This window comes from Sphaerodactylus townsendi, linkage group LG15 (genome assembly GCF_021028975.2).
Source record: "Sphaerodactylus townsendi isolate TG3544 linkage group LG15, MPM_Stown_v2.3, whole genome shotgun sequence".
Lineage (NCBI taxonomy): Eukaryota > Metazoa > Chordata > Lepidosauria > Squamata > Sphaerodactylidae > Sphaerodactylus > Sphaerodactylus townsendi.
The window spans coordinates 30,034,438-30,057,577 of record NC_059439.1 but is presented as its reverse complement, the minus strand read 5'-3'; the positions used below and the strand labels follow the sequence as shown (position 1 = coordinate 30,057,577).

Here is a 23,140-nt window from a genome sequence, read left to right as displayed (position 1 = left end):
TACAAGCAACCGGAGTGACGAGCGCTCTCGGCAGGCCTGTTCATGCGAAGAATTAGCAAGACCCCATGTGTTCGTGGACAGACCCCCACGGCTGAGTCTGGTGGCTGGAACAAGGCCTCGAGTGTTTGGCTCCAGTGGCCCGAGCAAAGAAAGCCGCCGCGTGCACCACTGAGCCCAGCGGGAGCCCAGTCGCTGGTAATGGCGTGATCTGGAAAATCCAGCTCATCAGCCAGATGCTTCCTGGGGTCTCTGAGCTGGAGATCAGGAACGAGAGTCTTGGCGGCGGTCGGATTTTACGAGAGAAGAGAGAAGGGGGAAACCCGTCAAGTGCCTGAAGAGAGGGTGGAGGTTGGGCAGGAGGTAGATTTCTGGGGTCTTTTCCCATCTGGTTTTTTTCCCTAGCGTTTCCTGTCTGTGTTCGTGACTTTCTTGACTGTGAGCCGATCTGCTACAGCCGGTTACGTCGGGGCGCTCTCGTAGGTTGTCGCCCGACCAGCAACGGATCACCCCGGTTGCACAGCAGTGGTTGCTTTTTCGGAACGGAAAATCTGGAGGGGGGGGGAAGATAAAATGGAGGTGCATCAACACTGTACGCTTTTGCCTGTTCTATACTTATTTAGCTGTCATAGCGGCCCACACAAAAGCCCTGGGAATTGTCGTTCAGCATAGCTGCTAACAATTCTGTGAGAGATATCTGTCACCTTTCTGCCCCCAAATTTCAATTGCTAGGACCCCCTGAAGAGGAAGAATTAAACTTGCATGATGCCTGTAGCGCAGGTACTACCTAAGATTGCGGGTGGAGGAGAGATAGAGAGATTGTGAAGAAGGGAGATACAGTTGTTGGCTGGCAATACAAGATGGATCTTTGGTCTAGCCCAGGGGTCTGCAACCTTTGGCTCTCCAGTTGTTCATGAGCTACAAACCTCATCAGCCAATTGGCCATGCTGGCAGGGGCTGATGGGATTTGTAGTCCATGAACATCTGGAGAGCCCCAGGTTGCAGACCCCTCGACTAGCCAAAGACTTACTGGTCCAGAGTCCAACTTATTCCCCTTTAATACTTTTGTACTGGGTAGCGGTTAGCACCGCCATGTGGTTTTGCTTACTACCATGACCACTTTGTAAGGCGCCCTGTGTTTTAAAACAACGAAATATTTTTGTTCCGATTTTTCTCCCTTGCCTCTGTTGATTCCTTGGATTCCTTGTTGATTCCTTTCAGTTGCGGTTATTAGGAACGGGCTAATCACAGGGATACATGACAGCCTCCCACGCCAACTTTATTTGCAGGAATGCATAGCCAATGACTAGAATAGGCTTGGCTGGGAGGTAGTTTGATCGGCCTTGCCTTGCTATGTATGTGTCGGAATGGCAGCGTCAGGTCCACGCTGCCGACTTTCCTGCCTCCTCCTCTCTTGCGCATGCCCACATCCACAGGCCCAAATCCTGCAACAAGGAAATGCAAATTTGGCCATACATGGGAGTTACTTATAGAGAGAGGTTTTCCATAGCTTAAATATTGCATGTTTCAACGAATTGACTTTGTAGTGGATGGAGCGTTCCGGGAGTTGGAGCGTTGCGTTTAAAAGCTAGTTATGAAGATGCGAAAGGGCCACGTTTGGTTTGTCCCCACAGTTTCAGGGGAAACTGGAAATGCGGGTATTGTCGAAGGCTTTCCACGACCGGACTCAACTGGTTGTTGTGGGCTTTCCGGGCTGTCAGAGGTTAAGAGCTCGTGTATCTAATCTGGAGGAACCGGGTTTGATTCCCAGCTCTTCCGCCTGAGCTGTGGAGGCTTCTCTGGGGAATTCAGATTAGCCTGTGCACTCCCACACACGCCAGCTGGGTGATCTTGGGCTAGTCACAGCTTCTCGGAGCTCTCTCAGCCCCACCCACCTCACAGGGTGTTTGTTGTGAGGGGGGAAGGGCAAGGAGATTGTAAGCCCCTTTGAGTCTCCTGCAGGAGAGAAAGGGAGGATAAAAATCCAAACTCCTCCTCTTCCTCTTCTTCTTCCTCTTCCTCTTCCTCCTCCTCCTCCTCCTCCTCCTCCTCCTCCTGTTTCTCCTGCATCTGTGGCTGGCATCTGCAGAGGTGTATCACAGAGAGAAGTGTGTTGCACACTGTGTCCAGTGAGAAGGGAATGTTTAGTTGGGTATATATTGTCCATGTCCCAGGGCGGGGAACCAATCAGTAAGTGTTCGGATGGAACGTTCTGTGCGAAGGTGTGGTTGACTGGATTGTGTTGCAGGGGGGTTTTTCAGTCCGTTTACATTCGCATTTGCATCCCCTTCAGTAGCAACAGTATTAGTGAATGCAAATCCTTGGACATGGACAATACAGACCCAACTAAGAATTCCCTTCTCACTGGACACAGTGTGTAACACACTTCTCTCTGTGATACACCTCTGAAGATTCCAGCCACAGGTGCAGGTGAAACTTTAGGAACAAGATCTACCAGACCACGGCCGCACAGCCTGGAAAACCCACCACAACTGGAAATGTGTGTGTTTTTTCCTTAGGGGAGGAAGCGGGAGATCCATTCTGTACTTACACCTGAGTAGGAATGCTCTGAAATACCAACTTCTTTTGAGCTTTCAAACTCCCCCCTGAGAGCCGCTGCCATCTCCTCTCCTGACCCACCAGAACCGCAGCCTTCTTCCTGGGAACTCAGGAATCTTGATTCTGGGCACCCCTTTTGCTTATCCTCAGTTAGACCCCGCCGTGCCAAAATCCAGATTTTTATTTCCCGGCAATTGCTGTGTAAACACAGCTCTCTGTTGTTGGCATTGTAATGTTTGTGTTAGACGCTTGGAGTCCGAAGGATTTGGACGAGTTCTGTATTTGGGGATCAAATAACTGCTATAAATATTTCCATACTCTTCCCCCCCCCCCCCCAACTTCCCCCAAATGTGCATTTTTCCCCTATGGGGGAAGAAAATACCCACAGCCCTGAAATTTTCCAGATGTGTTGTATTCCTGATTCCGCAAAAGGGAACAGAAAGAGTGTTGGGAGCGTGTTGGGAGCAGTAAAAATGTCTACAGTGGACCAGTCTGTATGGACTAACTTCAGATGTGATTTTTTTTCTAGTTGCACAGGGTGAGTTTCTGACGAGACAGGAGCGGAAATCTTTTCCGAGGATAGCCATCTTGATCTGCTGCAGAAAAGCTGGATTCAAGTTCTGGGCACCTTAGAAACCAGCACGATTTGTAGGGTGTAAGGTTTCAGGAGTCAAAGAAGAAGAAGTGTTTGGATTTATATCCCTCCTTTCACTCCTGTAAGGAGACGACAATCTCCTTTCCCTTCCCGCCTCACAACAAACACCCTGTGGGGTGAGTGGGGCTGAGAGAGCTCCGAAGAACTGTGACTTGCCCAAGGTCACCCAGCTGTGTCGGAGGGCACAAGCTAATCTGGTTCACCAGATAAGCCTCCACAGCTCAAGCGGCAGAGCGGGGAATCGACCCCGGTTCCCCGGATTAGAGTGCACCTGCTCTTAACCACTACACCACGCTGGCTCACTTCGTCGGGTACAGAAGGTGCAGTGGAGTCGCGGAGAGACGCAAGCCCTGGGATCTGGGATATTTTGGAAGCTGGGAAGGTTAGGGCTGATAAGTTATCCAAATGTACCCTGCCTCATCTTTCCTTGATTTTATCTTTGAGCTTCAAAGCACAGAATGACATAGCCCGATGGAGGATGTTATTTCCGGGCGTCTGAATATTGAATATTATATACGGCATGTAATTGCCTTTTAGGACAGATGATGAGATAGTGACTCCCAAGATTAATGGGCATGATCAGCTAAACTGCTGATGAAGTGAGAAAAGCCAGCCACGAAACGAGATACGCCAGGGAGCTTTCCCCATTTTTTGGCTTTTGGCTTATTTCTGCTTGTCCACTTCGGACATGTTGAATTCACGGGGGACAGTGGGAGCAGCAGTGGCGTAGTGGTTAAGAGCAGGTGCACTCTAATCTGGAGAACCGGGTTTGGTTCCCAGCTCTGCCCCTTGAACTGTGGAGGCTTATCTAGTGAACCAGATTAGCTTGTGCGCGCCAACACACACCAGCTGGGTGACCTTGGGTTAGTCACGGCTTTTTGTAGTTCTCTCAGCCCCACCCACCTCACAGCGTGTTTGTTTTGGGGGGGAAGGGAAGGGAAAGGAGATTGTAAGCCCCTCTAAGTCTCCTTACAGGAGGGAAAGGGGGGGCATAAATCCAAACTCTTTTTCTTCGTGTTTATTTGCAGTCTAATTTGCATTGATATGCTATAGTCCATAGGTGTCAAACTAGCGGCCCTCCAGATGTCATGGACTACAGTTCCCATCATCCACTGCCAGCATGATAATGGCAGGGGATGATGGGAACTGTAGTACATAACATCTGGAGGGCTGCGAGTTTGACACCTATGCGTGGTCTATGCACTTTTTGTGTTAAATCTGTATGTTCAGCAATTTGTGTAGTCTTGGTATAGTATTGTTTCTATTTTTGTTGCATGCGGTACCACGTTTGTTTGACTGCCTTCTGTTTTTATCCCAGCCATGGCTGTCCGGGCCCCAACAGCGCGGGGCGACGCCAGTGCCGAGAGATACCTCTTTGTGGACCGGAACCAGGTGGGGAACCCAGCGTCCCAGGCGGATTGGACGGCCAAGCGGCTGGTGTGGGTCCCGTCGGAGCGTCATGGCTTCGAGGCAGCCGGGCTGCGCGAGGAGCGGGGAGACGAGGTGCTGGTGGAGCTGGCCGAGAATGGGCGTCAGGTGCTGGTCGCCAAGGACGACATCCAGAAGATGAACCCGCCCAAGTTCACCAAGGTGGAAGACATGGCGGAGCTGACCTGCCTTAACGAGGCCTCGGTGCTGCACAACCTCAAGGACCGCTACTATTCAGGCCTCATCTATGTGAGTGGGGTTGTCCAGGGGACCCCGGAGCCCTGGCTCCTTGCTGCTGCTTCTCTTGCTAGACCACCCGACTACTCCCTTCTCACCCCATTCTGTCACCGTTGCTGTGACCCACTCAGAGGTGGAGCTACAGGGGGCCGGGGGGGGGGGGGGCGTGTTGCACCGGGTGCGTGCCTGGGGGTGAAAAAAATCGGGGGGGCCCTGTGGTGGCGGCGTCCCCCCACTCACCTTCGTCAAACAGTGCAGGCTGGAAAAGTGGCCTGTTCCCTTCATGGCTGAAAACGGCCTGGTGGGAACAACACTTCCCAGGAGACCTTGCGAGCCCCAGGGTCTCATGGGAAATGTAGTTCCCACAAGGCCATTTTCAGCCTGAAGGGAGCAGGCTACTTCTCCAGCCTGCACTAAGGTAAGTGGTGGTGGGGGGGGGGAGCAGAGCTCTGCGGAGGGGTGAGGGGAGGGCGGAAAAGACAAGAGTGCTCAGTGGGCGCACTCTGGCCCAGCTACGCCTCTGGACCCACTAAGCTTCTTTCTTATAGAGGCCAGGAGTTCTGGTTCTCAGTATCCTTTTTCTCTCACCCAGCAAACACTCCTATAAGGAGCCCCACGGTGCAAAATAATAAACTGCAGGACTGCAGTCCCAAGCTGTGCTCCCAGCCTGAGTCTGAACCTGACAAAAGTCGGTTTCAGGTAGCTGGCTGAAAGTTGACTCAGCCTTCTGTCCTTCCGTGGTTGGTAAAATGAGTACCCAGCTAGCTGGGGGTAAAGTATAGACAACAGGGAAAGGGGATGGCAAACCACCCTATAAGCACACCTGCCTAGTAAACATGATGTGACATCGCCTCATGAGTCAGTAAAGACCCAGTTCTTGCTCAGGAGGTTATCTTTACCTTTTTAAAACACACCTCTTCCAGGGAATTTTTTTAAAAAACACTCCTCTTCCAGGGAATTTGCCTGTTTTAAACACTCCTGAGAGCCAGGGTGGTGTAGTGGTTAAGAGCAGGTGGACTCTAATCTGGAGAACCGGGTTTGATTCCCCACTCCTCCACCTGAGTGGCGGAGGCTTATCTGGTGAACCAGATGTGTTTCCACTCTCCTGTATTTCTGCTGGGTGACCTTGGGCTAGTCACAGTCCTTCCGACCTCTCTCAGCCCCACCTACCTCGCAAGGTGTCTGATGTGGGGAGAGGAAGGGAAAGGAGCTTGTAAGCCACCTTGAGTCTCCTTAACAGGAGATAAAGATGGGATATAAATTCAAACTCTTCTTCTTCTTCCTCTTCCAGGGAATTTTATGTTTTTTAAAAAACACTTCTCTTTCAGGGAATTTACCTGTTTGAAACACTCCTCTTTCTGGGATCTGAATGCCCTCAGTCTCGGCTCCTGGCTGGGAGGGGCTATGAAAGAAAGTGCTTTTGCTTTGCACTCGGAGCATCCCAAGTTCAGGCTCTGGCATCTCCTCTTACAAAGGACCAGGGAGTAGGTGATGGGAACGAACGTGGCCAGGTCTCTGGGCCCAGTTTCTTCTCATAGGCAGCTGTGGTTGTGTTGAGGTGCCAATCTGTTGGAATGCAGGGCTGGGCTTTTGTTGTTTCTAACTTTGTGGCATGTGCGACAACGATGCCGCAAGTTGAGGGTCGTTTCCTTCTCTCCTCCCCTGCCCAGCTTGCTGTGGAGTGGAGGAGAATAGAAGGTATGTCCCTCCCCTGTGTCCTGGTATTGTCTCGCTCTGGTTTCCGTAGCACCCAAGCGGGCACAAAAGGCTGCCCTCAGAGGCTCCGTGCCACACATTCTCTGAGCCGCACGTCATCGCTGACTCGCGGACAGCCCTGCACCCACTCTCCCCCCCCCCAGATCCCCACCCCTGCAGCTGGGTATCGGGGCGGGGAACGGACTAGACCTGTTTAGCCAGAACAGGAGCCGGCGACGGGGTGTGAAATGAATTCTCCCGAGGGCACGTTCACAAACACGCTGAATCTTAGAAGTGGAAATCGCGGAGCGCCTAAACATGTCCCTGACTCTTGAGGCGGAACACATTGTGTGTGTGAAGCGCCCAGGACAGGGAGACGGTTCGACTTCGAAGACAATAAAACATTCTCCACGGACGGAGAGTGGCACGGCCTTCCTGAGCAACGTCTTCCACGCTGAACCAGCTCGGTCGCGTTTCCTGCCGCTTCGCCTGTATCCCCTTCCCTGCAATTGCAACCAATTGCTTCATGCCCTGTTTGGAAGGTTGATTCAGTCGTTTTCCGCTAAGCACGGCTACAGTTTGTGGTCCGTCGGTTGCTGAGCGGCAACCGTGTCGGTCTTTGCTGAGGCTGTGACGGGGTCACACTGCCATGGGCCGAATTCAGGGGCTGGCCCCCCACTGCCAAAACAACAGCCTGGCCTTGGCATCCAGATTTCAATTCGGCAACCAGCTTGGCAGTGTAAGGTATGAAGTGCTACCGTCAGTGTGGAGCAAGCCGTTTGCCAGAAGTGACCTTCTGTTCACAAAAGAGCCACCCTCTGCTTTCTTTCTTATGCCAGTTGATTTGAATTTTTAAAAAGCCTGTCTGTGTGCTCCCAGGCCGACCATGAAGCCGCTTGAAGAGTCTGCTTGGGGCAGCAGATTCCAAAAGGGTGCCATTTTCTTACCAGCGTGGCGTAGTGGTTAAGAGCAGGTGCGCTCTAATCTGGAGAACTGGGTTTGATTCCCTGCTCCGCCACTTGAGCTGTGGAGGCTTATCTGGTGAACCAGATTAGCTTGTGTACTCCGACACATGCCAGCTGGGTGACCTGGGGCTAGTCACAGTTCTTTGGAGCTCTCTCAGCCCCACTCACCTCACAGGGTGTTTGTTGTGGGGTGGGAGGGGCGTGGGGAAGAGAAAGGAGATTGTAACCCCCTTTGCATCTCCTTACAGGAGAGAAAGGGAGGCATAAATCCAAGCTATTATCATTATCATTATCATTATCATTATCATTATCATTATCATTATCATTATCATTATCATTATCATTATATTGATACAAAGTTATACACAGCAAACAAGATCAATATGCTGGATTTTGTATTACATCACACGTTGGACACATCATCATCATCATCATCATCATCATCATCATTATCATCATCATCATCATCATGATCAATAATAATGATGATGATGATGATGATGGTGATAATAATAGCTATTATTATTTATTAGTCTTGTATGCTGTCCTTCTCTTAAGAAGCCCAGGATGGCTCACAACATATTCAATAGCGCATAAAACCAATATAAATACAGATTAAAAACATTCAAAATCAGTATAACCACAGATAAAAATCCTTAAAATCATTCTAGATCTGATGACCCTGATATATACATTATATAAGGAGGAGAAGCCAGACTGGTGGAAAACCCATAGCTGCCTCAAACCTAGTGGAACAGTTCTGGCCCCTTCCGCACATGCAGAATAATGCATTTTAAATCCACTTTCAATTCATTTTGCAGCTGGACTTTACTGTGTGGAATAGCAAAATCCACTTTTAAACAATCGTGAAAGTGGATTGTAAGTGCATTATTCTGCAGGTGCGGAAGGGGGCCTCTGTCTTAAAGGTCCTGCAAATGCCGCAGGGCCCTGTTCTCACTGGACGGAGCGTTCCACCAGTTTTATTTTTACGGCATGGGCTGATGAACACGCTCTGATCCAGCGTCACTTTGACTTCTCACTCGAGATCTGAAAATTTCTGACCGGAACAGCAGGTTCTCCTCTCAGACACACATTTTTCTCTCACCCTTTCTGCCTGTTTACCACTGCTTATGTAAACCCCGCGCTAGGTGTTGTACGGAGTATCCAAGTTACACAATCCCTGCCCCAAGTTAACGCATGCCTGCTTAATAAACTGAAACAATTGAACAAGCTGGGACTCCCTTCTCCCTGGTCCTGCATTTGACTGAAAGAGGAATAGTGGCCGGTTCTCAGATGTCTTTGGATAAATTGTGCAAATTGAGAGAGCTGTCACGCGAACTTGCCTTAGACACTTGGTCTATCGATATCGATGGGTCTACTCCAGGGGTCTGCAACCTGCGGCTCTTCAGATGTTCATGGACTACAATTCCCATCAGTCCCTGCCAGCATGGCAAATCAACAGGGGCTGATGGGAATTGTAGTCCATGAACATCTGGAGAGCCGCAGGTTGCAGACCCCTGGTCTACTCAAACTGGTACCTGCTCTCCAGTCTCTCAGGCTGAGAACTTTCACGTCACGTGTGACCCCGTCCTTACCAGAGATTGAAACTGGGACTTTCTGCGTGCCAAGACCTCTACTGCTCAGCCTTGAAGCCCAGCCATGATATATTTTTTCCCGAGTACATCCCCTAATCTGGTCAACAGACATAGTCTGGCAGTTCGGTGCTTTCCAGACATGGGAGTAGGAGCAGGGCTTCAGCATGCAGGGAGAGGAGACGGAGGCCCCTTCCGCACATGCAGAATAATGGACTTTCAATCCACTTTCAGTACACTTTGCATCTGGATTTTACTGAGTGGAATAGCAAGATCCACTTTCAAACAATTGTGGAGGTGGATTGAATGTGCATTATTCTGCATGTGCGGTAGGCGCCTTATATCTCCCGGCCCTTGTGCCATTTTCCTGACCTGAAATGGCCTCGAGGAGTCACGCTGGGCTTTGCTGGGGGGAGTTACCATACAGCCCATCAGTACGTGTTTTACATTTCCCCAATGGGACAAATGGGTCCTTCGGGCTGTCTTGCCATAACCTGGATAGCCCAGACTGGCCCAGTTTCACCGGATCTCGGAAGCTAAGCAGGATCATTCTTGGTTAGTCTATGGAAGGTAGACCACCCAGAGAGTGAGGCAGAGGCCCCTTCCGCACATGCAGAATAATGCACATTCAATCCACTTTCACAACTGTTTGGAAATGGATTTTGCTATTCCGCACAGTAAAATCCAGCATCAAAGTGGATCGAAAGTGCGTCGTTCCGCATGTGCGGAAAGGACCGGAGACTGACAGTGGCAAACCATCTCTGAATGTCTCTTGCCTTGAAAACCCTATGGCATAGGTGTCAAACTGACAGCCCTCCAGATGTTATGGACTACAGTTCCCATCATCCCCTGCCAGCATGATGGTAGCAGGGGGTGATGGGAACTGTAGTCCATAACATCTGGAGGGCTGTCAGTTTGACACCTGTACCCTATGGGGATACTGTAAGTCAGCTGTAACTCGAGGCAGGGGATGATGGGAACTGTAGTCCATAACATCTGGAGGGCTGTCAGTTTGACACCTGTGCCCTATGGGGATACAGTATGTCAGCTGTAACTTGAGGCAGGGGATGATGGGAACTGTAGTCCATAACATCTGGAGGGCTGTGAGTTTGACACCTGTACCCTATGGGGATATGGGAACTGTAGTCCAAGGAGAGGGCTGTGAGCTTCAACACCTGTACTGTAACTCGAGGCAGGGGATGATGGGAACTGTAGTCCATAACATCTGGAGGGCTGTGAGTTTGACACCTGTGCCCTATGGGGATACTGTAAGTCAGCTGTAACTCAAGGCAGGGGATGATGGGAACTGTAGTCCATAACATCTGGAGGGCTGTGAGTTTGACACCTGTACCCTATGGGGATACTGTAAGTCAGCTGTAACTCGAGGCAGGGGATGATGGGAACTGTAGTCCATAACATCTGGAGGGCTGTGAGTTTGACACCTGTGCCCTATGGGGATACTGTAAGTCAGCTGTAACTCGAGGCAGGGGATGATGGGAACTGTAGTCCATAACATCTGGAGGGCTGTGAGTTTGATACCTGTACTAGCAGAAAGCCTTCAGATGTTCAGGGGAAATTTTATCCACTCTATCAGTTTCTACCAGCATGGCCAATTGGCCATGCTGACAGAGGCTGATGGGAATTGTAGTTCCTGAACATCTGGAGAGCCGCAGGTTCCCTACCCCTGCCTGTACCCTATGGGGATACTGTAAGTCAGCTGGAACTCGAGGCAGGGGATGATGGGAACTGTAGTCCATAACATCTGGAGGGCTGTGAGTTTGACACCTGTGCCCTATGGGGATACTGTATGTCAGCTGTAACTCGAGGATGGGGAAACGGTGGAGAAAGCCTTCGCCTTCTCCCCACGTGTGCTATACGTTCCTGGGAAGCATGGGACTTCCAAACCATGAGTGACAATCCAAACCAGGGGCTGCATCTTTGGAAAAACACACTGTGTAGACAGGCTGTCCGATGAGCTGTGCTTTAAACTTGCTCTGTGTGTGTGTGTGTGTCTGTGTTTGGGAAAATCACAAGTGTTAACTGTTCCTCTCCTCCCACAGACATATTCAGGGCTTTTCTGCGTGGTCATCAACCCTTATAAGAACTTGCCCATTTACACGGAACAGATCGTGGAGATGTACCGGGGTAAGAAGCGCCACGAGATGCCCCCCCACATCTATGCCATCTCCGAGGCTGCCTATCGGAGCATGTTGCAAGGTATGGTTTGCAGTAGTGAACAGTAGTGACGGGGAGGTCAGGAAAGGCTCTTTTGCTGCAGTAGGGAGAAAAACGCGAAGAGTTCCTACTCCCAAATAATATCGGAAGATGGGATGGGGTGAAAGTGCCTTTGGAGGGTGTTTACATAGTATGCTATATGCTATTTGTCATCATGGAGGTTCTAAATTCCTGGGTTGGTGGACAACTTGGTTTTGGGAAGATGAATAAAGATGCATGTCTCTGGTGCCCTCCAATGGAGGCCCAGCGATCTTGAGCCTCTAGTAGGAGAGACGGTCTCTGAATGTTCTTTCTTACCCCCTACAGACCGAGAGGATCAGTCCATCTTGTGCACGTGAGTGTCCCCAGGACTGGGGTGATTGGAAACTCGGGAAGGGAATTTATCAGCATTTCTGGTGTCAAAGGGTCGAAAGCTATTCCACGCCACAATATTTCAGGCCAAGTCCAGTTGTTACAGAAAGCTTGTGAGAACCATCTCCGGTTCTAATGATTGACCCGTGGTATTCTTCATGGGCAACTGCTGTTTACGTTATCTGTATGAATCTCATTCACCCTGTCAGCAGCAGTGGTGTAGAAGGTTAAGAGCTCGTGTATCTAATCTGGAGGAACCGGGTTTGATTCCCTGCTCTGCCGCTTGAGCTGTGGAGGCTTATCTGGGGAATTCAGATCAGCCCGTGCACTCCCACACATGCCAGCTGGGTGACCTTGGGCTAGTCACAGTTCTTCTGAGCTCTCTCAGCCCCACCTACCTCACAGGGTGTTTGTTGTGAGGGGGGAAGGGCAAGGAGATTGTCAGCCCCTTTGAGTCTCCTGCAGGAGAGAAAGGGGGGATATAAATCCAAACTCCTCCTCCTCCTCCTCCTCCTCCTCCTCCTCCTCTTCCTCTTCCTCTTCCTCTTCTTCTTCTTCTTCTTCTTCTTCTTCTTCTTCTTCTTCTTCTTCTTCTTCTTCTTCTTCTTCTTCTTCTTCTTCTTCTTCTTCTTCTTCTTCTTCTTCTTCTATTCATGTGCCAGGTTCCCATGGCAGTAACGGGAACGAATCACTTTTCCTTATCAAAATCTCTTCTCTGGAGCCCTACTGGTAGATCTAGCACAGAGGTCTGCAACCTGTGGCTCTCCAGATGTTCACGGACTACACTTCCCATCAGCCAATTGGCCATGCTGGCAGGGGCTGGTGGGAATTGTAGTCCACGAACATCCGGAGAGCCGCAGGTTGCAGACCCCTGATCTGGCAGAATGTTCTGCCTGAGCCTGAAATTGCAGCAAGCGTCTCCTCAAGAAAGAGGGAAGTAGTGCTGAAAAATGTTGATTCGATTTCACTGGAATGGAATTTAAATGGAATTTAAACTTGTTGTTTTAGTGCAGAGGCATTCTCTCCTGCGTGAGATGGAGAATTCCTCTGCTGAGACTAGCTTTTAACACATGCATCCTCTTAAAAACCAAATCATGCCACAATTTCCTTCCCCTCCACACCCCACCTCCCAAGCAAATCTATGCAGAATTAGTAATTGGCTAAAACCAATGGACAGACTTCTTTAATAGGATGACTGAAAGAGTTCCCAGTACCTTGTGTTCCATAGGCTGCTCCCCCATGACTCATTTTCCATTCATCCTGCTTCTTTGTTTCTCCCCATTTTGCTACCACTTTGGGTATGATCTTTTCAGAACGGTTGTGGTCAGAGTGTCTTTGAATGGATTTTGTGAATAGGAACATGTGCCTATTTGCAGGTCCTTCTCATATCGTTGTCATCTGCCTCCTCTCATCTCCAGCAGCCAACAGCTTTTGCCCCTGCCCCTGTGGGGAGCTTTCCCCCCTCTAAAATTGGAGAAAAATTGGTAGCTGACATTTCTACAGCATTATAAGAATCCATTGCAACAATGCATTCGTTTCCCACTTTCTGTAGATGAATCTGGAGAACCGGGTTTGATTCCCCACTCCTCCACCTGAGTGGCAGAGGCTTATCTGGTGAACCGGATGTGTTTCCGCACTCCTACACTCCTGCTGGGTGACCTTGGGCTAGTCACCTTTCAAAACTCTCTCAGCCCCAACTACCTCATAAGGGGTCTGTTGTGGGGAGAGGAAGGGAAAGGCGCTTGTAAGCCACTTTGAGTCTCCTTGCAGGAGAGAAAAGTGGGGTATAAATCCAAACTCTTTTTCTTCTTCATTTTTTAAAACTACATTTGTAGCCCTTTTCGTTCTGGAGTTATGTGGGGAAATGTGCAGGCTGAATGTTGTCACATTGTAGTAGATGGTTGCAATGGATCGTTGTAACTTTGTAATGCTGCAGTCATCTAGCAATGACTGATTCTCCTCTGATGGAGAAGGGAATAGTGTCCACGGGGAAGCTCTGAGTTGAGCAAAGTGCACAGAGGACTGCTGTGTGGACACTCTGTTATCTCTGTGAACGCTCTGCATTTTGCAGCCATGAGCCCGGCCTTTGGGCTGGGAAAGGGTGGGATGTTAAGTCTTATCAAACAATAAATAAATAAGATTTACATAGACAATCAACTGTAGAGACGGCTCTTCCTCAGTCATCCTTGCAGACCTGGCAATATATTATCATCCCCATGTAATGAATTCATGGCTGAGCTGTAGCATTTGGACTTCCCAGTTCATGGCCCACTGTTAGCTGCTAGGATACAACAGCTCAGGCTGGAGGCTGGACTTCTTCAAGAAGTCTCTGCCACTAGAAGTGGTTCTGGTTGAGGGCACATGTTTGTTCCATCCAGGGCTCTGGTGCCTATCTTCTCTTACCCTCAGTGTCCGGTCTTGAGCCAGGTGGTGTAGTGGTGAAGAGCAGGTGGAATCTAATCTGGAGAACCAGGTTTGATTCCCCACTCCTCCACCTGAGCGGCAGAGGCTTATCTGGTGGACCAGATGTGTTTCTGCACTCCTACGTTCCTTGAGCTAGTCACAGTTCTGTCTGAACTCTCTCAGTCCCACCGACCTCACCAGGTGTCTTTTGTGGGCAGAGGTGGGATCCAGCAGGTTCTCACCAGTTCCCGAGAGTGGGTTACTAATTATCTGTGTGTGCCGAGAGGGGGTTACTAATTGGGTCTGCTTTTCTGTTAAAAATTCCCTTAGGTCTAAAAAATCATAAAGTCCTGTTGTTTCCTATGTGGCTAGTTAGCGAAGGTAGAAAAGCGGGATAATTCCCCCCGTTGGGCTGTTTTAAAAACATGTTTTAGAAATATGGTCAAGTTCCTGGTTTAAGGAAAGTATCCTTCTTTTGATTTCTAGAAACAAAATTAAGTATTTGAAAGTATTAAGTATTTGCCAGGCAGTCAATTAGAGGAGAAGTAGTTGTTTCTGTTGGCAGTAGACGATAGGACTTGCTAGAATGAGTTCAAATTATGGACAGAAAGATACCAGCTGGAAATTAGGAACTTTTTTTTTACAGTAAGAGTTTTTTACAGTAACAGAGAAATTATGAATGCCCCGCCCCCGGAATGCCCGGCCACGCCCCCGTCGTGCCCCGCCCAGCCCCATTGGCGCTACGCCACAGTTTGAATCCCACCACCATGGGAACCTGTTACGAAAATTTTTGGATCCCACCACTGGTTGTGGGGAGAGGAAGGGAAAGGAGCTTGTAAGCCACATCGAGTCTCCTTTCAAGAGAGAAAGGTGGGGTATAACTCCAAACTCTTCTTTTTCTTCTTGTTGGCAGGGGGGAATCCGGTGCTGGCAAGACGGAGAACACCAAAAAAGTGATCCAGTACTTGGCGCACGTGGCATCATCCCACAAAGCCCGGAAGGACCACAACGTGCCGGTGAGTGGCCTCCGGCCTGAACTCTTTGCTCCAGCCACGCCCATGTGTGCTGGCAACACTTCGCCTTTCTCCCCTGCGTCGCTGACCTCCGAAAGGAACTCTCTTCCCTGATGAGCAACGTAGCCTGACATGCCCCGTCCCACCGTTGTTTGCATTCCTGAATTAGAGCATCATGGTTTTGGGTGACTCAGACACGTCCTTTTGCCCACCTGGCGGTAGTGAGGCGCAAGCACCTGCCTCAGCTGACTAGAGCAGCCGCTGCTGGCCGCGGCTCCACCCAGAGGTAGCCTGGGGCGCTATTAGGAATGCCAGGCGTCAGCCCTGGGGCCCTGTGTCTGGGTAGCTGATTCTCAATGACCTGGGGAGAGCCTTTCCCTCCTCTGTCAATAACCTTATTGGCTCTGTTCCCATTTGGGGTTGGGAAGAATAAGGCCTGCATTGCAGATTCAAGTAGGTGTGAGCCCCAGAGTTACGTTGCATCCAGCATGGCGCAGTGGCGAAGAGCAGATGCGCTCTAATCTGGAGAACTGGGTTTGATTCCCCGCTCTGCCACATGAGCTGTGGAGGCTTATCTGGTGAACCAGATTAGCCTGTGCACTCCCACACACGCCAGCTGGGTGGCCTTGGGCAAGTCACAGTTCTTCGGAGGTGTCTCAGCCCCACCCACCTCACAGGGTATTTGTTTTGGGAGAGGGGGGGAGGAAAGGAGATTGTAAGCCCCTTTGAGTCTTCGTATAGGAGAGAAAGGGGGGATATAAATCCAAATTCTTCTTCTTCTTCTTCTTCTTCTTCTTCTTCTCCTCCTCCTCCTCCTCTTCCTCCTTCTCCTTCTCCTTCTCCTTCCCCTTCCCCTTCCCCTTCTCCTCCTTCTTCTCCTTCTCCTTCTTCTCCTTCCTCCTCCTCCGCCTCCTCTTCTTCTTCTCCTTCTTCTTCTCCTTCCTCCTCCTTCCCCTTCTCCTTCCCCTTCTTCTCCTTCTCCTTCTTCTCCTTCCTCCTCCTCCTCTTCTTCTTCTCCTTCCTCCTCCTCCTCCTCTTCTTCTCCTTCTTCTTCTCCTTCCTTCCTCCTCCTCCTCTTCTTCTTCTCCTTCCTCCTCCTCCTTCTCTTCTTCTCCTCCTCCTCCTCCTCCTCCTCCTCTTCTTCCTCCTTCCTCCTCCTCCTCCTCCTCCTCTTCTTCTTCTTCTCCTTCTTCTCCTTCTTCTCCTTCTTCTCCTTCTCCTTCTCCTCCTTCTCCTTCTTCTCCTTCCTCCTTCTCCTCCTCCTCTTCTTCTCCTTCTCCTTCTCCTTCTTCTCCTCCTTCGTCTCCTCCTCCTCCTCCTCTTCTTCTTCTCCTTCATCCTCCTCCTCCTCCTCCTCCTCTTCTTCTTCTTCTTCTTCTTCTTCTTCTTCTTCTTCTTCTTCTTCTTCTTCTTCTTCTTCGAATTGAGCCTCTTCTTGTATCTGAGTTGCACATCTATGCCTTGTAGTTCTGTTGCCTGTTGTCTCTTCACCCCCCCCCCCCCCGCCCCCGTGTCTTTCTGTCTGTCCGTCTGCCTTCCTTCTGGTCCTGCCAGTTCTGACCTTTGCAGACCATTAGATGAAAGGCCCCGTCCTGAACGCAGTTGCATCTTGCAAAAGTTGCACACAACAGGAAACAAACCCACGGCCACCCTGCCGTCTGAACAGCAGGGGTGTTTGCTTATTCTGCCCGGCAGGATTTGGGAAGGGCTTTGGCATGAGATATTGATAATGTTGTCCTTGTTTTTCTCTTTTGAAGTCTGGTGGATTTCACAATGGTGGGGCGGGGTGGCAAACTTCTTGCATTTTAATAACTCTTCCCTCGGTTCATTTCACGTTTGGTGGCTAAATGACTTCCCTATCTGGAGGAAATCTCTGATCTGGAATAAGTGTGGCGGCAGCCTGACTTTCCGGGATCTGGTGCCGAGGTCCTTCCTACCTGTTCTCTGAGATCCTTCCCCCACCCACACCCACCCAAGAAAGTGGAAATGAGGCGGGATCCTGGGAGCTGCTGAGGGAAACTTCAGGATCTCGGAGACCTTGCCGTTGTCGGTAGCCTGGCAACTAGTTAAATTGTCAAAAAATAGGCCAATGCCTGCCCTCCCGTACAGCCACACATCACTGAATATTTTGCCCCTGTTTTGTGGTGACAATCATTTGCGATTGCTGGACTCTGCACGTGAGCTGCCTCCACAGCTCAAGCGGCAGAGCAGGGAACCCAACCTGGTTCTCCAGATTAGAGTGCACCTGCTCTTAACCACTGCTGCTCCTAGAGAAAAACCAGGGTGTAAACCCAAACTCTTCTGTTATGTGTGCGCCCGCACGGTGCTTGTGGTACAGAAGCAGTGTGGACTTTGTGGTGCGCCGGTGAGCCGGTGTCCTCACTTTGTGGGATCGGGGCAGAAAAGTTCCTGTCCTTGGCTGGGGGGGGGGGGGACGTTGACGTGGGGAAGAGCCTGGAGGGACAGCTGTCATTAATCCCCCCCTCTGTTGTTTTGCCACCCCAGCCGGAGTACCTGACCGAAACCAAGCAACAGGCAAGAGAGCATTGTGCATGCTGCCGAGATGCAGCCCCCCCCACCCCACTCACTCACCCCCCTCCCACTCCCACTTGCTGATTGCTGATCACTCACTGGCTGCTGCTCCTAGCCCCGCCTCCCTTTTATTATTTGGCTGCCGTTCGAGCTTGACGTGCTTTCGTTGTTGGTCTTTTAACTTTTTTGTGTGGGGTTTTTTTTGTTTTGTTTTAAATGATGTCCTTGATGCTCTTCCCTCCTCAGAGCCAGGACTGGCGGGCTTTCTGAGGAAGGAGCAAGAACCTAGCAGGTTGAGGTAGCTGGGAACAGGAGCCAGAACTCCTGAGTGTCCCCCATTCCTGCCCCCCCCCCCCCCCGCCATACAAACACACCTCTCCATCTGCCTTTTATTGGTTCCAGTTCACGTCACTGCATCGTTCCCTTTGTTGCCGATCCGTTTTTAATCCTTTGGTGTTTTGTTTCTGTTTTTGTTCCTTTGTCCCTGCTCCTTGCCCCCCCTCCCCCTCCTTAATTTTATGTTGCGTGGTGTCATTCCCACCCTGCTCTCCATAGACCTCCAACCCTGCTTCCTACGTGAGTAGTTTTTCCGTTGTGCTTTTCAGGGTCTGGGTGGGTTTGCTTTTGTCACGTTGCGTGTTTGTGTTTCTGTGTCCAAACAGCATTTCCTGCTTGGGGGTCGTGAGAGTGCAGAGGGCCCCCCCTCACTTTCCAAGGAAGCACTCCTTCTCAAAAACCCACATGTACTCTGCTAGGATTGGAGTTTTGTGGGAATATTCCCTCTACCCCATAGCCAACGGTTCTCCATCCCCACTTCCCTGTGATACCCTTTGCTGGACTCGGAGTTTTGCCGCAATTGCAGCTTCTTGTGTACCTAGAGCGAGTTATCTTCTTCTCCTACTTCCTTCCCCTGTAGGGTGAACTGGAACGTCAACTTCTGCAGGCCAATCCTATCTTGGAAGCGTTTGGCAATGCGAAAACGGTCAAAAATGACAACTCCTCGCGATTCGTAAGTCTTTCTGTCTTTTTTTAAAAAAAACAAGAGGAACTTCCTAGGACGCAAGGTGGATGGTTGACCTTTAATCCTCTCCAGGATCGGGTTTGCCCACACTGTAAAAATCAAGTGGAGACTCTTGCTCACATTATTCTTGACTGTCCGAGATATGTGGGCATTAGGAATTTCTCTCCCAGGCTGGCCCTAGACAAATCTGAAAGTGACTCTGACTGTTCTGTTGTGGAGCTTCTGTTAAACAACACAGATGTCATGCTCTTGGAAAAAGTAGCAACATTTCTTTTACAAGTGACAGAACTTTCTAAGTAATGTATACTGCTATATACAGTCTTCCTGTCTGCGCTTTGAATGTACTCTTGATTTGTATTTCAAAAATGTCTGGCAACGCTCTAGAACCTATTTTAAATGCCAAATAAAGGTGGTGGTGGTGGTTGTTGGTTGACCTTTAATTGGAGGAGTATTGCCTCCTGGTCCTAACTCGGCTTCTGGAAAGAAACAAGCGGCCGTATGGAGGTAGAAACCGGGATAAAATAGACCCAGGTTAAAAAAAACCCGGTGGTGCACAGATATAATTTGGCCGTGTGGAAACAACCTTCGAGTCAGAACAATCTCAAAGAAAATTCTTTTCCCCTTCCCTTTCCCCCTGCCATATGAATTGTTAATTTCCTATTCTCTATCCCCAAAGACCCAGTTATGATCTGTTTATTGTCTTCCTATGTTCTCTGACTGGCCTCTCTATGTTTGTATACGTGAGGACGCCGCTGAGTTTTATTGATGAGGGTTTTATTGTATCATGTGTCATTTTAAACTGTGATATTTTGTTGTAAACCGCCCTGGGCCCAACCTACTGTGTTTCCCCGAAAATAAGACAGTGGCTTATATTAATTTTTGCTCCCAAAGATGCGCTATGTCTTATTTTCAGGGGATGTCTTATTTTTCTGTGTTCTGTTCGTCGGGCATGCTTCCAAACAAAAACTTTGTTACGTCTTACTTTCGGGGGATGCCTTATATTTCGCACTTCAGCAAAACCTCTACTACGTCTTATTTTCTGGGGATGTCTTATATTCGGGGAAACAGGGTAGTTAGGGAAGTGTGTGGTGAAAATAGAATGTATCAATACAAATGAATAAGGGTATAAAAAAGCTTCTAGATGTGACGTACGTATTTGCTACCCTGTTTCTCCGAAAATAAGACATCCCTTGAGAATAAGACGTAGTAGAGGTTTTGCTGAAGTGCTGAATATAAAACATCCCCCAAAAGTAAGAGGTAGCAAAGTTTTTGTTTGGAAGCATGCCTGTCGAACAGAACACCAGAGCATGCAGCTGTGGAGTGGAAAAATAAGACATCCCCTGAAAATAAGACATAGCGCATCTTTGGGAGCAAAAATTAATATAAGACACTGTCTTATTTTCGGTGAGACACGGTAGCGCTTTCTGTTTATCTATGACATCAATTCCCTTTTGTGTATGACTAATCTTTCCGAATCTCCTCTTTTCCTCTCTAATTTTCCCCCCCTTTAGGGTAAATTTATTCGGATTAATTTTGATGTAGCTGGCTACATTGTCGGAGCCAATATAGAGACATGTATCCTTTTTGGGGAGATGAGAGGTCTGTGAAAAGGAGCAGAGGGATTGGAAACTAGGACTTCTGAATTCTGTGCGCGCTTTGCAAAGTCTAAGGAACACAAGGGATTTTGGGAACTGGGACTACTATGGGCTATAAAGGGGCAGGACTAGCCACTGGGACTCCCGAGTGGCTTGAACAGGGTGCTGGCGGTGATTTTGTGGCAAAGAGGCAGATTTGTGTCTAGATACCTTTAATCAATCAATCAGCCTTTAATGGCATACAATGTAGATTAAAACAGATAAATATGAAAACAGGATAAAAAGAGACACTTCTTAAAATCAGATACTGTACAACATACCAGAAGTAAATCATCAATTCGCTTCCATTATTACATATAAAAACTTGGCAAGTTTTTGAGTCAAGTTATTATTGTTCAGTAAGAGGATAATTTTCTATTGGCCCAACATTTCAGCATATTGTGATATTAGAAATGTCAGGTACTTTGTCCTAGCTTTATTAAACTTTGGGTAGCAAAGCAACAGGTGTTGTGCAGTTTCTTGTTGATCTAAACTGCACGGTCACAGTCTCTTCTCTCTAGGGACTAGATACCTTTACACTCCTCATCCTTAACTCTAAGCTGCCCAGATCTGTTGGAGAAATCGCGAGCTATTCGTCAAGCCAAGGACGAGCGAACCTTCCACATCTTTTATCAGCTTTTAGTGGGCGCTGGTGAGCACATGAAAGGTAAACTGGCTTTTTGTATTATCAAAGCAGCACGTGGGTTCCTTCCTTTGCACTATCAAAGATGCTCCAAAGTCTTTCAAAGAAAGGAATAGGTCTGATGGAAGGGTTGGGGGTGTAACGTATACACTTAGGCACATTCAGGCAGTAGAATGTTTAGAGCCCAAAGGGTTAATTTGGAACTCCATGTGATTGGGTGAGAGAACTGCTCAGTGTTCTATAGCCAGAATAAATGCTGGAGAACTGAATTGAGAGCCAGAGTGAACGGTTGTTCTGCTGTAGCTCCGTTCTCTGGTAGTCGAGGGCCAGTTCAAAGTGAGCTGTGTGCTTCTCTGATGAAGTGCCGAGGAGACCAGACTCCAGTTAGGAAATCTGTGCCAAGGTCCTGGAGTTAACCATAACACAGTAATGTTGATTAAGCACACTGGTGGCTTGGTAGTTTTCTCTGAGGAGAACCCCACTCAGATACAATGCAGAGAAGCTCCTGAGAGGAGGGGGAGTTATGGAAAGAGAGGATCAGAGAGAGGATCCTGAGGGAGAGGAGCCATCCTTCTATATCGCCTTCTGCACTTGCAGAATAATGCACTTTCAATCCACTTTCACAACTGTTTGCAAGTGGATTTTGCTATTCCGCACAGTAAAATCCAGCTTCAAAGTGCATTGAAAGTGGATTGAAAGTGCATTATTCTGCATGTGCGGAAGGGGCCGATGAGACGTACCGTGTGAGAGAGACACTCTAGTGGAGAGTCTGACTTAGAGTTAGTGCTCAAGGAACTGTGTGAGTTATACTTAACTTGAGGGTAGAAATTAAAGTTTTTAAAGAAAGGGCTAGAAAGCCAACAGAATGTTGTAACACCTTTATGGGAGTATCTGACTTTTTTTGTCCAGAATTTGAAGTTGTGCTCCTCCATCACACAATGTGGGAAGGGAGCTGGGCTGGCTGTGTGCAGGCCTGGACTTTGGGATTGATCTTCAGACATGGAGATGTGACCTAAGAAGCTCTTCTTCTTCTCCTCATCTTGTGCCTTACAGCGGAGTTGCTTTTGGAACCGTTTAATCAATATCGCTTCCTGTCCAATGGGTACCTTCCCATCCCAGGGCAACAGGACAAAGAGATCTTTCAGGAGACCATGGAATCTATGCGCATCATGGGCTTTTCGCTCGAGGAGATACATTGTGAGTCTTTATGAGAAGAGGCTTCAGCGTTTGGGACTCTTTTGTTTGGAGAGGAGATGTCTGAGGGGGGATATGATTGAAGTCTATAAAATTATGTTGACAGAGAGAAATTTTTCTCTCTTCCTCACAATACTAAAACCAGGGGGCATACATGAAAATGCTGGGGGGAAGAATTAGGACTAATAAAAGGAAACATTTCTTCACTCGCGTGATTGGTGTTTGGGATATGCTGCCCCAGGGGGTGGTGATGGCCACTAACCTGGGTAGCTTTAAAAGGGGCTTGGACAGATTTATGATGTCGATCTGTGGCTACCAGTCTTGATCCTCCTTGATCTGAGATTGCAAATGCCTTAGCAAATCAGGTGCTCGGGAGCAGCAGCAGCAGAAGGCCATTGCTTTCACATCCTGCCTGTGAGCTCCCAAAGGCACCTGGTGGGCCACTGTGAGTAGCAGAGTGCTGGACTAGATGGACTCTGGTCTGATCCAGCAGGCTCTTTCTTACGTTCTCATGTTCTCATGTGAATGTGTTGAGGAGGAGGCAGAGAAGAAATGACAGCCAATGAGAATCAGCCATGCATGGTCCAAGTGGGTGAGTGCTGTAAGTCAGCACACTGTTGGCCATCTAGGATGCCCCAGAGGCCTCTGGGAAGTTTGTAAGCAGGGCACAGATTGTATCATTATCATGCCTCATTTCCACACGTTAACATGCCGAATGCTTTAGTTAGACCTCCAACCTTAAAAGACAAAGATGCTCTTGAACGTTTAAATTGGCAAAGAGAAGTGTTTGCTGGGAGGGCGGGTGGGGGTGGAATGATGGATTTTCAAAATAATAAAGAAGCCGCAGCAAGGGAGAAATGTCTCTTTGTGTCGTCCGACCCTCAGGTATGCTGCGGATGGTCTCAGCGGTGCTGCAGTTTGGCAACATTTCTTTCCGTAAAGAGAGGAACACGGACCAGGCTTCCATGCCTGACAACACAGGTAGA

General features: G+C 49.0%; 1 protein-coding gene across 5 annotated transcripts in view; it reads left to right on the top strand.

Moving 5' to 3' along the window:
• Positions 1-23,140, top strand: part of LOC125444590 (myosin-10-like) — a 74,135-nt gene that overhangs the window by 14,354 nt on the left and 36,641 nt on the right. For 2 of the 5 annotated variants that reach the window (XM_048517093.1, XM_048517090.1), the window contains exons 2-12: positions 4,530-4,888; positions 11,189-11,345; positions 11,670-11,697; positions 15,031-15,133; positions 17,636-17,665; positions 18,218-18,238; positions 18,579-18,671; positions 20,195-20,258; positions 20,886-20,984; positions 22,014-22,157; positions 23,040-23,135. In XM_048517093.1, coding sequence (XP_048373050.1) covers positions 4,532-4,888; positions 11,189-11,345; positions 11,670-11,697; positions 15,031-15,133; positions 17,636-17,665; positions 18,218-18,238; positions 18,579-18,671; positions 20,195-20,258; positions 20,886-20,984; positions 22,014-22,157; positions 23,040-23,135 — 1,192 coding nt within the window. In that variant the 5' untranslated portion in view covers positions 4,530-4,531. The remainder of the gene's footprint in view (positions 1-4,529; positions 4,889-11,188; positions 11,346-11,669; positions 11,698-15,030; positions 15,134-17,635; positions 17,666-18,217; positions 18,239-18,578; positions 18,672-20,194; positions 20,259-20,885; positions 20,985-22,013; positions 22,158-23,039; positions 23,136-23,140) is intronic. The other 3 variants (XM_048517094.1, XM_048517092.1, XM_048517091.1) reach the window with 2 other exon arrangements.